Source organism: Cuculus canorus, chromosome 6 (genome assembly GCF_017976375.1).
Source record: "Cuculus canorus isolate bCucCan1 chromosome 6, bCucCan1.pri, whole genome shotgun sequence".
NCBI classification, from domain to species: domain Eukaryota; kingdom Metazoa; phylum Chordata; class Aves; order Cuculiformes; family Cuculidae; genus Cuculus; species Cuculus canorus.
Genome location: NC_071406.1, coordinates 23,047,798 through 23,064,210, shown reverse-complemented (window position 1 = coordinate 23,064,210; position 16,413 = coordinate 23,047,798). Strand labels below are relative to the sequence as shown.

Here is a 16,413-nt window from a genome sequence, read left to right as displayed (position 1 = left end):
TCCAGAACCATAGTGCTAACAGTGAAGCAGTTTGTAATGGGAACAGAGTAAACCACTTGGGGGACAGTGCCAAAAGCTACATTACTGTCAGCTTCTGCATAGGACAGATGAGACAGTGGCTTGAAGAGAAGACTACAATAAAGACTGGTACAAATACAAAAACAATTGAAAAAGTAGAAGTTAAGAGCGGAACTCCAAAATGAGTAGTCCTAATGAGTGGGGTTCTGGATCTTGTACTTGCCTTTAGGGCCCTCAGAAACTCTTACAGGGGGTACTAGCAAGGAGACATAGAGAACGAAGAGCGATTCAACAGCTCCAAATTTTATCCATCAGTTGCTACACACTCAACATCACATACAGAACCTCAGCACACACAGAGGCATCGTAAACAGGTCAAAGCAAAAAGCCTCTTCCTTGGTTTAGGAGATTAAAAGTACATAGTTCACCAAAAAGGAAAAACACCAAAAACTACTTATAAGCCATCATCTTCAGATAGGATTGCCTCAAATGCATCTGACATTACAAAAATTAAGGTTATACAATTAGACAAAAAGTAGTTTGCCTTTCCCCTTGTAACTGCACACAGGCACACGCTACATCTTCTCTGCCCTGTGATTCTTCCAAGGAAGAGGCAAACACATCTGCTTGGAAAATGTCACTCACTCACTCACTCACTCACTCAGTCAAGGGTGCAGCAACTAGATCATTTTAACAAGTTTGATAAAGATTTGCAGAGAGCCACAGCTTTCATTGAGAAGCCAACACCTGCCTAGCCTGCACACTTGCTTTTTTCCACCTTTCAAAGATGAACTTCATTCAGAGCAACTGTGTGCTGCCTTCTCCTGTCTACAAACAGCTTCCTTGATTCTCCCACAGCAGCTCTAGGCTTTTTACAAACCGTGGTTATTTTTGATGCAGCAACTGGAAATTCACATGCCTAATACACAAAACTCACAGCTATTTGGTCAGCTGTGTACCGTGACATGATTTTTTCTCACCTATTTATAACATTTAGCCATAAGGAACATCAATTTTCAGAGGTTTCAGAATAAAATAAACAAACAACCAGAGGCAGAAGACAAGTGGAAGATGTGTGGCACTGTCTTCTTTCAGTGACATCCAGGGGTCAGGCACTGCTTCACCAAGGAGGTGCAGCAGCAGAGATTGTCTCCTCCGCATAAGAGGCTGCCTCTACCTCCAGCCATCAGGCAGCCCAGCTGCAGAGGGGTCCAAGGAGGCACAAAAATTGTCACTGTTAGCCAAGTTACCCAGTTTCCCAGTGGAGCTGGCCTTCTCAAATAGCAATTATGCAGCATGCAGATTCAGTAACCATTAACCTAATAAACGAATATGTATTTGCAAATACCATTCTTCCCCAGTAGCTGAACTGTAACAGATGAAACACATCAAAAAAGACAAACAAGGCAGGTTAGAGGCAGCTTGATTGCTCTCTGCCTCTATTGGCTTCATCTCCCCAGTGTGTTAGCGCAATTAATCAAGTATGAGAGAATTAAAGCCGATGCAGTTCTCTGGGCTCCTCTGCAGCCTTCAGCTAACATAAACAGGTCTTTGTGACTGTTTATACTGTCCTCTTAAAAAGTAAACTTTCTGTATCGGCACCTTAGTAAGCAGCAATAGGTAAATGTGAAATAACTTTTACAGTCTCAATTGCATCGCTAGAACTAAAGAGATTGATTTTGATGCTTCCCTTCAAGTTAGGATATATATTTTTCCATATTTTTTTTCTTCAACATCATTTTCACTGAAATTTTGTGCCCCAGACCCTTACACAACTCAGGTGCAGCCATCAAAATTTAAACACCAAAAAAAAAGGGGGAGCAAGGAAAGGAAGGCACATCTAATCCTACCGAGTGTCTTACTGTCCTCTTAAAGAGGACAAAACATGTTGTTCAAAAATTCCATTGCCACCATCTGTGTTGGAATCCCCAAACAAAGAATGTGGCCACCATGCTCAGCTTTGAATATACCTGTGAAAACTGCCTCTTGGAGACTGATGATTCCATGCTGAGATCACATCAACACCAGCACAGATCCCTGACTTCATGTGAACCATCACACAGGTGTGCAACAAATCAGAAACAGTGTTAGATTTAAACAATACATCCACACACCTCAACACCATTTTTGCTATCATCAGAAACAATAATATGTCATTCTGTATGCTATAGTGAGTGTAAATTATCTAATTAGAGTTTCCAGGGACTGCAACAGAAACAGATTTCAAAGTACACACAGATACTTAAATTGTCAGCTGTCCCTCAAAGGTCTCAAGGCTCAAATACACAATCACTTATCACACTCTAAAGCTTCCAGTAGATCTCACCTGCCAAGCAATTTTGTACCATAACCTTGTTTTAAGAAACCTACATAGCTAGATCAACGTAGAGATAAGACTAACCCAAACTACCCCTGAATGGCTTGAGCCTACAACAGCCTGAAACATCACCATGAGAGACAAGGATTTCTTCTGTATCCATGAGATTTCTACAGCAAAGCTTTAGAACAGCTTAAACATTCAAAATTACCATTTTGCAGTTGATAACTTCAACAGAAGCTCAGGGTCAGAGAATGTCGTGGGAGGGGAAATAAAAGAGCTCCCATTTGATGTCAAGGGTTGCTGGCATGGAGAAATAAGCAACACAACCTCTCCTCCAAATTATAAATAATAACTGAGCCTATGCAAAAAGAAAACATAAAAGGGAGTAACATCTCTAGAGAAAAATTAAAAAATAAGCCCAAGAAAAACGCCCTTAATTGTGGCTAAGTATTTACTGGCAACTTGAGCAACCCACTGTAAAACAAAAATTTGCAGCAGATTGGCAGAATTATTTTAAAGACAATATACAATGGAATTAAACTAATTATGAAACTGAAGACTATGTAATAATAAGGGCTGAATATCGTGAATAGCAAAAACAATAAGAAAGAGTGCTTTCTAAATAATCAACACAGACAGATTTTCTCCCCATTCTAAACAACATTTATTCATGATTTGTAGGGAAGTGGCATGAAAATTTGTTGACCTGCATATGTTGCACCTTAATGAAAAAAATGAAACTAAAGATAACTGAGGGAAAACAGTCCAAACCTCAGAGATATTCCTAACCCAGAGATCAGGCACAGGTAAGTTCCTGTGCCTTAACCAAGCTATGGCAACTGCACATGTATTCTTGGCCAGCAGCACACGCAAGGTAATTTTGCTTCACGCTGACAAAGTTCAGGGCAATTCAAGAAAGTCAAGCAAAAGAAAGCAATAGACACATCTGGTGCATCTCAGCTTATTAATTTACTTGCATCTCAAGTTTATGTAGTAACTGTTCAAAGCTGCCCACGAGTCAGCAGAAGGACATATGCGCTTAACCCTTTTAAAACTTCAGCACAAAATCTGGTGGTTTAGCTAATAAAAAAGCATAGGGTAACTTCTTAACATGGCTACAGCAAGATTCACAGAATTTGTGAGCTTGCTTTTCATTTACTGCAAGCTAAGATGACAATGCTGACAGTCACTATGTCTCAACTGACCCAAAATAACTTTTGAAGCCACAGAATACCAGTCTGGGCTCTGACATGCCAGCTTCATTGAGGATGATGTCTAAATCAAATTAAGTCAGAATTGGCTTGATTTAAAAGAATTAAGAGTGTATACACAAGCCTGTGTAAGTAAGACTCTCCAGTTAAACTGGTCAAAAAAACTCAGTAAGCCACACAACTCGTACTACAAATACTCATTATTTACTTGAAGCAACTCTGAAAGAGGTTACTCATCTAATGAAAAACTTAGTATAAAAATGTTTAAACACACAAGTAAAAAAAAATCCACTACAGTAAAATGTTTCTGTGAGTGGATTGCTATGTTTCTGAGATCATTTTGGGGAGCACAGATGCAGAGGAATGAATTTTCTTCTTAAAACAGACAACAGAATATTAAAGCCTGTTCTTCCCAAGAGTAATTGTATCCTGGCAATGCTACATCATATTTCACTATACCATCTCCCAAAATCCAATGGTATTTTGGTTACAACAAATATGCCACTTGACACTTGCAATGCAGTCTTACCCAAAGCACCCATTCGGAAAATCTAATCTTTCTTGACACCTGAAAATATGACATCCATAAAGTCCTCCAGAAAATATACCTTGAATGAAAGCCAAGAGCAGAGCAAACTCAAAAGCAGTCAGATCTATTGTAGAACTCTGTCCTATTCAAAACTATTTATTCTGTAAGATACAGAATATACACCACCTGGAGCATCTGAACCCATTTTGACAACTTCCACCAACTAGCAAGCGTAGATTATCCCCTTGATACCTTTAGAGAATACCCTAGTGAGCACTAAGAGGGGCACTCTAAGTCTTTTCCTTTACCAAAATGCAAAAAAAAGAAAGTCCTGCAAAATAACCATTCTGTGAAACAGAAACAAAGACATTTTAAAACACCCCTCTGGTATAATAAATTCAGTTTTGTTTCCTTTTAGCTCTTAACAAGATACGGCAGTTATTTAAATTAATATGGGGCTGAAGGAGTTCCAATGAGATTACTTACTCTAGGAATATGCAACTCCTTTTTTTGTGAACTCTGGAATTTTTCAAAGCCAGGAGCATACATCTCTGGAAAATCCATATATTTGACTCCTACATCTTACTTTCCATTACACAGCACACACTTTAAGCCCTTTCTCATGCTTCATTACCAATAGCACCTGCACATAAGGACCATGGGCTGGAAACATCAGGTTTGTCAATCCCTGCTCTGAGCTGGAACCAGGCAAATCCAGACATCTCCTGGCAGATGTTACCTTGAATCACCCTCAATACTTGCTGACTCAGACATGATAGAGGTAAGGGAGTAGAGGCTCCTAGAAAGAGCTGGTAAAATAACAAAAAAGCATCAAAATTGCCCTTCATTGCAGTCAGGTCCCAGTGTGGAGAGCAACTGCAAGATGGCAACCAAGCACCCCTACTACGTATAAACCACAAGCAAAAGGAACAGCTACTATTTTTAGTCCTGTCAGGGCTAAGTATCAATTTCATTTTTGTTTGGTTTGTTTTGCTCTTTCTTACCCTGTTGTTTTTCTCTTCTTACTCTTGAAAGCCATTCCCAGTCCTTACTCTCATGACCTAGATTAAAAATACCACATGCTCTCTTTTAGGACTACAAACATGAGTGAGGTAAGTCCAGTGACATGCATGTGGTTATACTTAACTCATCCCCTTTGGAAGGTACAGGCACAATCTCCGTTTTCTGGACTGTCCCTTCCAGAAGCAGTATATAAAACCAAAAAATTGAACAAGCTGTATTACATTCCATATGAAAAGTTTTATGAAGCATTAAAAGATACCCTAAAGCTTATTGCACATGTATTACATACAAGAAAACCTGGCAATATAAAATTAATTACCATGGTAGTCAGAATTCCAGTAATACAGCATCAAAATTAGTAAAAACATGTTTGTATTTTTTAGTCTCATAAAACTCAAATGCATTGCAGACATGACTGAAGAAAGCATGCACAGTTCATCCTACTCCATTTAACATCTTTTATCCACAAGTTAGTTCTGTTACTTCATCAGAATAAGTAAGATTACAGTTATATTTTACTGTTCGTTTTCCGCCACTCTCCTGGAGTTTGCACAGACCATCACAGGCATTTTGAAGGAATCCAGGAACAGCTGCACTGCATGAAACGAAACGAACTTGTACCTAAGTAACCTGGTTGTAACAGCTGAAGCAAGCAATTCAGATGCAATGCTGTTGTCCATCAATAACACAGAGACAGTTCGTGGACCATGGAGTATTTTCAAAGAGCAGTGACATTTAAATTAAATTCAAATTTCAGGTAACATTCCAGCAGTTATAAATCTCCCGAAGCAGAACCACACTCCAGATCAGATGCCAGCTGCTAAAACACAACCACAAAAAGCACAGCCCCCAAGAGCAAGGACAAGTAACAGGTAAACTTCAGAGACATACGGACAACTGAAGGAGGCGAGTGCTGTTCAGTGAAGAGCTAATGTGGCAAGACACAAAACAACAGGTTGCAACATTCTGCTCCAGCAGTTCTCTGCTCAATATAATGAGGTCAGGAAAACCGCTAACAATTTGCAGAAGGCGGCCTCTGGGCCCCATCTCTCCTGTCCGTTTCGGTGGAAGCCAAATTACGGGCTTATCCAATAATTCACATAAATTGTTCACAAAAATACCAAGTAACTTCCCGAGTAGTAGTTGTGCGATTTTCTTTAATGAGTGAACATAATCATCACTTAGGGGAAAAGAAGCAAGCACATGTCCTACTACAGGAGGCATTTCTACTCCCCCCACAGGCATCATAAACATCACACAGATAGTTCGATTTTCCATAAAACAATTCACATGGAACTCCTGTCCCTTACTTAAAACCTAAAATTGCTGAAGTGCTTGGATTAGACAGTAAAACAGCAATTTAATTTGGGTTTTGCTGTTATTTAATCACTCAAGACACACTCCTATGGTTTACTAACCAGCAGGTCTTGACCAGAGTTTCAGATCTGATACTCTAATTGAGGCCTTGCAGCATATTTATTTTTCCCAGCACACCTATTTAGCTGTATTTAGCTGCATTTTATTCACATAAACACACACCTCTTCCCAGACACTCACATTTCACTGCCTGTCTATGAAAAATTAATACTTTGCAGAAGTCTTCCTATTTCTCAAATTTTGAAGTATTTTGAAGAAATCTGCCTAAGCAACACCCTTCCAAGTATTTGTAAGTTTTTCTGAGCAATTATTTTAGTATGATGTGCTGTTATATACTGGGACAAAAATTGCTTTGTTTCACGTTAGAACTTGTTGGCCACTTGGCTAATACAAACCCTTCAAGATCTTTGCTGGTTTTGATTGGCCAAAACAACAGAGATACAACATATTTGCAGAATGATACCACAGCTCTATTAACTTGGCTTGTGCCCTTGGACTCAACTAGCACAAAATTCCTCTGAGCAAGCTTTTCCCAAGTCTCCTCTGTTTTCTTTTTAATCAGTTGTTATGGATTATTGGCAGTGGTTAACAGAAATACAAGACAATCAGTCATGAAGTTAAAATGACACTTCCTTTCAAATAAACCAGAAAGGGTAACAATTAGCTTCCTGGACTAAGTGCAAACTATCCAAATATCTACTAAACACAAATACATTACAGCTACAGCAAGTTATTTTTCTATTGCTATCAGGAAAGCCACTGACCTGCCATGTGTTTCATCACAGTTCAGTCCCAGATGTTCATTATTGTCATGACTACAGACAAACATATTGCATACTAGGTACGCAAACAGACTGGCAGCCCTTAGGTTCAGAAGAGACCTTCAAGGCACTAAGGTTGGCCTCTGGTACATCACAGGCCACTGTACTTCAGCAAGCTGCTCTTGTGTTGAGCTCAACAACTTGATAAAAACAACTGTCCCTAAACACATCTCAATGTGAAGACATGAAGAGATGGAAAGGATTCTCCATATTCACTCCTTCCCTTTGTAGTCTGCTCCAAGCGTTACTCATCCTCACTCCTTATAATTTGTGCTTTATTACCCATTCTAATTTGTCTGGCTTCAGATCGCAACCATTAGTTCTTGTGATGACATATTTTTGCATTATATTAAAAGCCTAGCCTTTCCTCCACATGAAAATGCAATTTTTTTGTAAACAACCTCTTATTTTTTAATACTCTAAAGGTCTTCATAGACACATTCTGGCAAAAGTTAATGAATTTATTTAAGGCATCATCACTTGCCTCTGTGCTGCCTCCCCAGAAAACTTTCAAGAGAACATGCCCACACCAGACTGCTCCCAACTATGAGCCATGTTGTTAGTTCAGCCTGCAAGTGATGACCAGTCTAAAGGAAAACAAAAAATTTTGTGCTGGAAGGTCCTTGTTTGCCTTCTGTCAGCTCTTCCTGATTGATGAGGTCCATCATCCCCTTCCAACACACATACCACCACTCACTGCTTTCCAATTTTTGAGTCTGTTTTGCAGCCCCCCTTGGGACGCACCCCCAGTTTGTTTAAATACTTCTAAGCACAGCAGAAACAGGTCTGCACCCACTGCCCAACCCCCATTTGCCTAGTGCCACATACCAATATAAAGCACGCCTGGTTCCTACAGATTACTTTATCTTCATTTGGATATGCAAGAGCATTAACTTAATTTGATTAACAGCACCATGATACAAGCTCTTAACGAGTTGCAAGTCTTCATTAATCCCTAAATAAACCCTTAAATTATACTAAATTCTTTCCAGCATACAATTTCCTTTTCCTATAGTGTACAACCTGGGTTCCTCATTGCTACAAGCTGAACGTTGTATTTGGCTGTTTTAAAAGAAAATATTTTTGTTGAATGATCCAGCTGTGTCACGTGATACATCTGACTCTCCTACTTTCTCCATCATTGCTCATTCCACTAAGTTTTATGCTATCACAAAATGTAGTAATGTTGGTTTTAAATTCTCTTTCAAAAATGCTTGAAGTACCAGCAACAGGCCTAGCACAGACTCCTACATAATCTCACTGGAACACGCCTATTCTGTACAGACGCTTCACTGATGACTACTAGCATCTGTCAGCCAGTTGATTTTTAAGGAGCGCAGTACTGATACTGCATAGCACCAATTAACTGTCTTTGTATATCTTTGGAGATTAGCAAATAGTAGAAATACAGAGAACAGTACAGACCGACATTGGACAGAACGTGTATGTCTCTCATCACCCTGGCAAAAACATGAGATCTTTCCACGTTATTTTACACAGCAACTTGCTTAATCATGATCAAACATGCTTATCACATCACTAAGCATGACATAATCACACTAACTCGGTTGCTGTAGCAGGGATGAACTTTGGTGTCTGATTATTTACTAAGCATATTATCCCTAGCGCTACTCTGCTGTCCTCCAGCTTGTAACCGTCTTCTTAAAATACTTTGAGGATATTGTATACAAGTCAGATATAGCCACACTGGAACAGCAGCCCAGTAACTGTGCTGTCCATCACTGCACTGGTGTGTCCTCACTGCTGTGTCAGCAGTGGTGATTAGAGTGGTGTGAGCACACGGTCTCTCTGCTGGGACTGTACAAAGCAGAGGGTCAAGAGGATTTTTAGATAAACCTAAAATTCTTCTTAAAAAACCCAACAAACTCAAACCAACCTTAGCTGGCAAAGGTGCAGGAAGTCAACTCTGCCTTTTCCCACAGGATTGCCAAAGACCTTTACAAGGCCTTTACAGATACACAGGATGCCGTGAAGGAAGGTGACAGGTAGAACAGTTAGGTTTAAACTTTTCTGCAAGATGAGACCAAGCTGAAGTGCAGCTACGATTAACTCAGAGCTAGTGCAGTCCCCCATCAAAACCTACAGCAGGCAGGGAAGAGATAATGGCAAGCAACATACGCTAAGCCTATTGCGAATATACAGATGCAAACCACACTACTTAAGAGACCAGATCTAAGGAGGAAAAAATAACAGCAGGCAGAGACAGTGAACATTACCTCTTCCTATCTAGCAATGTGTCCAGCAGTATCAAAAAACCAACCTACTAGCTCCACAAGCTCAGCTAGCTCTCCTGCTCCTCAGGGCCAGGGCAGAGAGGAGCTGCTAAACAAGAAAAGTTGGGGGGGACAGTAAACAGTAAAACAATAATGCTTTAAAATCAGAGACACCCTTGGCTGGGCCCCCCTCAGTATGTCTTTATTGTAACATCATCCACTTACAGGGCTTTGTAATTAAAACAAAAAAAAGCCCAAAGTAGATTGCCTCAATCAACCAGAGAATGGCAAGACACTAAAAAAGAATTTCTGCCCTTGTTTCCAGAGCAGATGAAGTGAATGAAAAGTAAACTCTTACCTCTTTTTCTATTTTGAGCAGCTTCTTTACAGCCACCTCCTTGTCCTGAGAAATCCATCGGGCTCGGTAGACGCTCCCAAAACTCCCTCCACCGCAGTTCTCAAAAAACTGCAGATCATCAAATCTAATTTGCACAAATGAAGCACTGGTAGACGACATCTCATAATGACAAAATATACCACAGCAAAACCTGTGAAGACAAAAGCTTTCATTAACACATATAGTCTGCTGATTTATGGACTTTCTCCCCCGTGTTCAGACACCCAAAACCAGAACGAGTCACCATAAACACAACACAGTAAAATCTGAAGCACAGCAGGGATGGAGCCTAGGAACTCACACCCCAGCAGGCTGTGCAAATGTTTCCATAATTTGCACTAGCTATTAGGAGGAGCTGGGGGACAGAAATGACTAGAAGTATTCCTCAGAGCAATACTGATGTTTCCCAAACACCTTGAAAGCAGCTCTGTGAAAGGCAGGCACGTCTCTGCCTTCCCCGATGCAAGCAACGCACATCAACAGACGGGAAGCGCGCTCTTGCCTAGGAGCTGAGGCATGCCAGGCACGCCAGCTCTCTTGCTGCAATGGCTGCACACGAGGCGCAGACTGCCCCAGCTGGGCAGGCAGCCTTCTGTAAGCAGGCAGCGATGCCTCGGCACGCACCATGCATGCTGCCGGCGCTCGAGGCGAGGTAGGAGTGCTTCACGAAAGGATGTGGAAAAAACTCGCCACGGCAAACACCTCTCCCCAAGTGACTCAGTTCTGTTCGCATGTCATAACAAAGCGCAAGCATACAGTAATTTATCTAGGTTACAATATGTGAAATTCTGCAGCCAGTGCCAAGGTTGGTGTCGGCAGTTTCAGGAGATGATCCTATGTCTGCTGCCAGAGGAACAGAACGTCCTCCTCAGAGATTTCACAGCGATAAAGCTTATGCCCATAGCGAATTTCAAGAAACCTTATCACCTAAATGCATGAACAATGACTAATTTTATGTATTTTTGTTGATGCTGTAAGACCAGGAAGCCTCAGGTTCTTACCAGGACTGCAGGACACAGGCTCCTGAGCAACTGTCTGCAAGCCTGCTGTGGGATCATTTCAGACGTACCAATTTAGACAAAGTAGTTTTAATTACCAGCAAATGTTACTGTACTTGCAATTCATGAAGGTAAACGTATCAGCACAAAATAAAAGAGATGGCTTTGAATAAAACAGATGAACAAAAAAACCAGAGATTTTGTGTTGCTGGTGAAAACTGCACCTCCAATTATACTGGTCTAACTACAGCATCAAACATACTGATGCTTCTTTTGGAAGCCTCCAACCCATAGGGTTTTTTGAGATAGAATCCACAGATTATGTGTTGTCCAGGGCTGGGAACACATCTAGCACTGCCGACCGCCAGAACTCGTTCATCCCAGTCCCTCTGCAACAAATACAAAGACACAATTCCTCCCCACCACACTCTCCTAATAAGAATTTTTAGATATTTAACCGGAAATTTCTGGCACTATTTGGTCATGGATATTCTCCAGATGAGAGGTGAAGATATCAACATATTTTTGTACAGAGTGCATAAGATAACATGCAGCCTTTTCTGAAACTGCCTGCTTCGTTTTACATCTCTTCACCACCCATAAAGGTAAAGGGAAGTACTGACTCGACCATGACAACTTCACTATGTTGACAGAAGGCATCATGTTTAGGAGACAGCAGGCTTCAAGAACAGCTTTCACTGACAGCCTGCCCGCAAAGTTCTTGGTAAAGGAACACAAATGCTCTTTCGCCTGCTCTGCAAGTTGGAACAGGGATTATCCATGGGATGTGAAACAAAAGTCTGTTCTTCCAGTACCGTGCCGGCTCCTTCCCCAATACAAGTGCCTGAACTCTCCTGCTGAACTTTTGTTCTTGTTTTAACCTTGTCAGTATTATTAGGCTTCCTGCCATCTCAGAATCATCTTTTGCAGTGTCCCGCATGCATTTTATTTAGAGAAAGCTCAAGGGAAAGAGAATCGGTCACTTCTGCACATGGATAATGATGCTACAGTGAATAATCTCTTTACTGACAACGGAATTATTCAGAAGAGGAATGCTACTCACAGGCAAAAGCACACACACTGACTGGACCATAAATCTAACAGGAAAGTGCTAACAGCTAATAACAGATGGTTCTGTTTGGGATGGCAGAAGGAACAGAAAACCAAGCAAAACCACAAATATACCACAGGAAAGAAATATTTCTGGCCTTCACTATCTGGATTCAATAGTTCTGAAGAGCTGACAAGTTATTTTCAACTATTGTTCACTCAGAAGAACCAAATCATCCATATAAATAAGTAAATTATTTGACTTCTGAAAGTTACACTAACATAGAACAAGATATTCCAAGTTTTCACAGAAAACAGACCTCAAGATGGTACGACATGCACACCAGACAGCTGACAAATAAAAGCCAGTACTTTTCTTATGTGTCCTTCTTGCTGCTTAAAACTTTACCCAAGCATTGATGCAACCACAATGCAGTGCCCAGCACACAAGCATTTGCATAAGCTCCTGTTGATTGTTTTAACGCTTTCCCTATTTCACATTTATCTACAGCAGTCAAACAGCTGTACATGCTATAGACACCAGCATACGATAAAGTAATATAATTTGAAGAATGACTCACTGGTTTGTACGAGGTTCCTCCAGATGCTTTTTTCCACAGAAAGTACAGGAAATTTACATGGACACCACTGAAAGATCTGCAATTAATGACAGCCTAAGTTAGGTATACAGTTTTCTCCTTCTAGTCGAAAGAACAGATATGTTTAAATATTACTCCATGTTTTCAGATGCAAGGTAGTTAATTCTCAATTAGACATATCAATCCCTTTGTTATGTTTGAGAAAACAATTGTTTAGAGTAACAACTGCACGTGTGCACGTGACAAATCCACACACAGTTATTAACTTGTCATCCTATTTTAAAAGATACTTAACAACCTGAGTTTACACCATTGATTAACGAAAAAAAATCAGGTATTACATTAAACTCCATAGTCTTAACATGGATACGAAACAAGAGCATCATTCCAACAATGTGCGGCACTTCTTCACATCTTACACTTCCACAGTCAGAAAAGCAGTCCTCTGCAAGAGGGTCCCACAAACATAGTTCCGAGTGTTTAATACCATTGTCACGTAGCAGTGGGGAACACTACATCAACTGACTTTGCTGCTTGTTGTCGATGAAATGAAAACCTGACAGTTCATCACAGGTGAATGATAGGTATTTGAGGAAATAATTCAGCTGCTGGTTATTTCAATTACTCCTATGGGACCTTGAGGAGGGAACTTTCTCTTCCTTCTGTTTTATTTCTAATGTTTAGCATGAGTTTGTACTCGCACAAGCACATCTCCACCTTCCCCTGTGTGTTTTTTTTTTCCTCATAATAACTTCCTTGGGAATGCTGTTAGGTGCTGCTCATTTCACACCAAAAAAAATAGAGATCTGAGCAAGCATCTCTTGGCAGTATTTAACATCTCAAGTTATTATTTAACATTAGTATTTAACATATCAGGACTCTATTATGCAGAGTCATTTTGAAGCAAGCTATAAAGCCATAGGAAGCTCAGTTCAGTATAGTAATAAGTGCTCAGTGTAGGGAACCATCCACCATCACTGGCTTGTTTTAATTACAGCATTTTGGGGGAGTAACCTGTGCAGGTGCCCCTCCCCAGGATCATGCTGGGGTCCCAGGCCTGCTGCTCCACCCAGGCACCCCCAAAGTGAGAGAATCCCCCAGCACAGAGTTGACAGAAGAACCTCACACATTCACTTGCACCGTCCAGATTCCCCAAACCAGCCTGCACCGTAGGGGAAGTGCCGCCAAGCCCAACTCTCTGCTTTACTCCATCTACAAGCCAGAAGACCCTACCGTATGTCATTGAGCTCCTGCTCCCAGACTATAGTTGGCTTCTACTGAGGAATTTGCAAGTTAGAGACAGGAGGCAGGAAAGAACCTATCACAAATTACACAGTAACTGCAACTCAGACGTTGCGTAGCGCATGGCTGCAGAACTGCATCCCTCATCTTGCACATGCACTTGACGTTGCTTAAATATACAATTACGCCAAGAAAACCCTTTGTAATTTATTAAAGAGAACAACTATGCAACTTGCTGCCCGCACTTCACTGTGTGATTGCATGAAGCAGGATTCAGTGCTTCTTTCAGGAAGGCACACTGCCAACATATTGCCAATAAAGTAGTAGCACACTACACTTGTGCTATCTTAAAATACACAGCAGAATGTGCCAAGTTTCCTTATTTGGCAAAAGAGCCCATTTGCTTTCAGGATCTTTGACCACCCATTTTTAGACCAAATCATCCTTTGTATCCAACATGGCCTACAGTCCTTGAGCAGAACAACCTGGATTTTTGCGGTGGCATATTTATTTAGCTATTAAAAAAGAAAAAAAAGCCCCCCTCCCTAAAAACCTCAAATGCCAAAACATGGTTAACCATTGTCTTATCTAAACAGAAAACAGAAAACAGAAAAGGAGTTACAGAGATATCAAGCTATGAGAGAGACTGCAGAAAGTTTTTATAAATAAAAGTTCCTTTAATCATATCATGAGCTGTGGATGGATAAGATGCAAACAAACTCAAAAGCACAACTCCAAATTAAATATATCCTAATCTTTTAATCTCCCCAAGAGTTAAAATAAACAACCCCTACAATTCCTAAACTTTCTTAATCAGGTCGAGTACCAGCCCTGCAGTCGGTAAGACTGGAGACACAGCTCTGCCTACCTTAGTTACAGAAGCAATAACACTTCAGCCTGTCCTCGGTCAGAACCTAAGAATTCCACATAACTTCCATTAATAGCATTTCTAATTTTATTTGAATTTATATAACAATCCGCGCTACGGAAAAAGAGCTCAACTCAGCCTAAACAGTTTAAGCACTTCAGGAACAGAACTATTTTCAACCCGAGCCGCGTCAATGACAGAAACCGAAGGGTTTGAAGGCTTCACTTAAAACAGAAAGCACTGTATCTCTGAGACACCCCGAACCGCCGTCGGGACACCTCGGCAGCGCTGCCCGCCAGGAGCATGCGACACGCAAGAAGGACGGGGCAGCTACAGCTGCACCCAGGGCTGCAGAGGCACCCGGGGCTTTGGCGGGCAGGGGGGCAGCACCGGGGCCTCGGACCTGCCGGAGCCTCTGCCCTCTCCTCGGCCGGGGGTTTGTGCGGGGGCACCTCGGGCTGCGCGCGGGCCGCGCTGCGCAGCGCCTACGATTTCGGGGCAAAGTCCTCACAACATCCAACCGCGCGCCCGCGGCGGGAAGCCGGGATGTTTTCGGACAGTGACCCAGTTAATCCCAGCGCTTTCAAATGATTTCTGCTTCTGGAATTTAGAGGGGGGAGGAAAAAAATGATCCGCGGGGTTTCCCGAAGGCACTGGATGAGCCGCAAAGGGCGGCTCGGGAGCAGCGAAAGAACGCGAACTACGAGAGGGAACGAACTCGAGAGAGCGAAGGGGGGGGGGAAGAACGCCGGTTCATTTAAAAAACCCAGGGGGAGGAAAGAAGGAAAGGGGAACGGGAAGGAAAGAAGGAAAGAAGGGGACGGGAGGAAAGGGGACGGGAAGGAAAGAAGGAAAGAAGGAAAGAAGGAAAGAAGGAAAGAAGGAAAGAAGGAAAGAAGGAAAGAAGGGGGCGGGAAGGAAAGAAGAAAAGAAGGAAAGAAGGAAAGAAGGGGCCGGGAAGGAAAGAAGGAAAGAAGGAAAGAAGGGGCCGGGAAGGAAAGAAGGAAAGAAGGAAAGAAGGAAAGAAGGGGACGGGAAGGAAAGAAGGAAAGAAGAGGACGGGAAGGAAAGAAGGAAAGAAGGAAAGAAGGGGACGGGAAGGAAAGAAGGAAAGTGACGGGAGGTGGCCCCTCAGAACCCACCCCGGGCGGTCTGACGCCCCGAAGCACAGAGAAGCGCCGCGGCGACGGCAGCGCCGCTCCCGCCCGCCGGTGCTGCCGAAGCGCCCCCCGCTCACCTTCCCCGAGTGACTCCGGGCTGTCAGCACCGCGGATCCCGGAGCCGCCAAGGGAGGCTGGAACCGCGCGGCCGTGTCCCCCGCTCCGTCCCCGGCGCTTCCGGTCGCAGCCCGAGCCGCCCCCGCGCCGCCCGCAGCGCCGCCCCCGCCGCCACCCGAGGCTCCGGGGCAGGGACGGGACAGGGCAAATAGGAGAGCGGCGGGTGTAGACTGGGCATGAGGAGGAATTGCTTCACGATGAGGGTAGTGAGGCACTGGCACAGGCTGCCCAGGGAAGCTGTGGCTGCCCCATCCCTGGAGGTGTTCAAGGCCAGGCTGGATGGGGCCTTGGGCAGCCTGGGCTGGAGGGAGGTGTCCCTGCCCAGGGCAGGGGGTTGGAACTGGGTGATCATTAAAGTCCCTTCCAACCCAGTCTGCTCTGTGGATGGCTCCATGGACAGCTCAGGGAAGCCAGAGAGTACCCCTGGGACTGAGGCAGGGCTTGTCAGT

At 42.7% G+C, this 16,413-nt stretch overlaps 1 protein-coding gene across 4 annotated transcripts in view; it reads right to left on the bottom strand.

The window, feature by feature from the left end:
* Nucleotides 1-16,133, bottom strand: part of MAP3K20 (mitogen-activated protein kinase kinase kinase 20) — an 88,722-nt gene extending 72,589 nt beyond the window's left edge. The window contains exons 1-3 of one of the 4 annotated variants that reach the window (XM_054069288.1): nt 15,925-16,130; nt 12,560-12,635; nt 9,892-10,081 (exon numbers count right to left, since the gene is read on the bottom strand). In XM_054069288.1, coding sequence (XP_053925263.1) covers nt 9,892-10,050 — 159 coding nt within the window. In that variant the 5' untranslated portion in view covers nt 10,051-10,081; nt 12,560-12,635; nt 15,925-16,130. Of the gene's footprint in view, nt 1-9,891; nt 10,082-12,559; nt 12,636-14,687; nt 14,728-15,924 lie in introns of those variants that run through there. The other 3 variants (XM_054069291.1, XM_054069289.1, XM_054069290.1) reach the window with 3 other exon arrangements.
* Nucleotides 16,134-16,413: the final 280 nt, after the last annotated feature.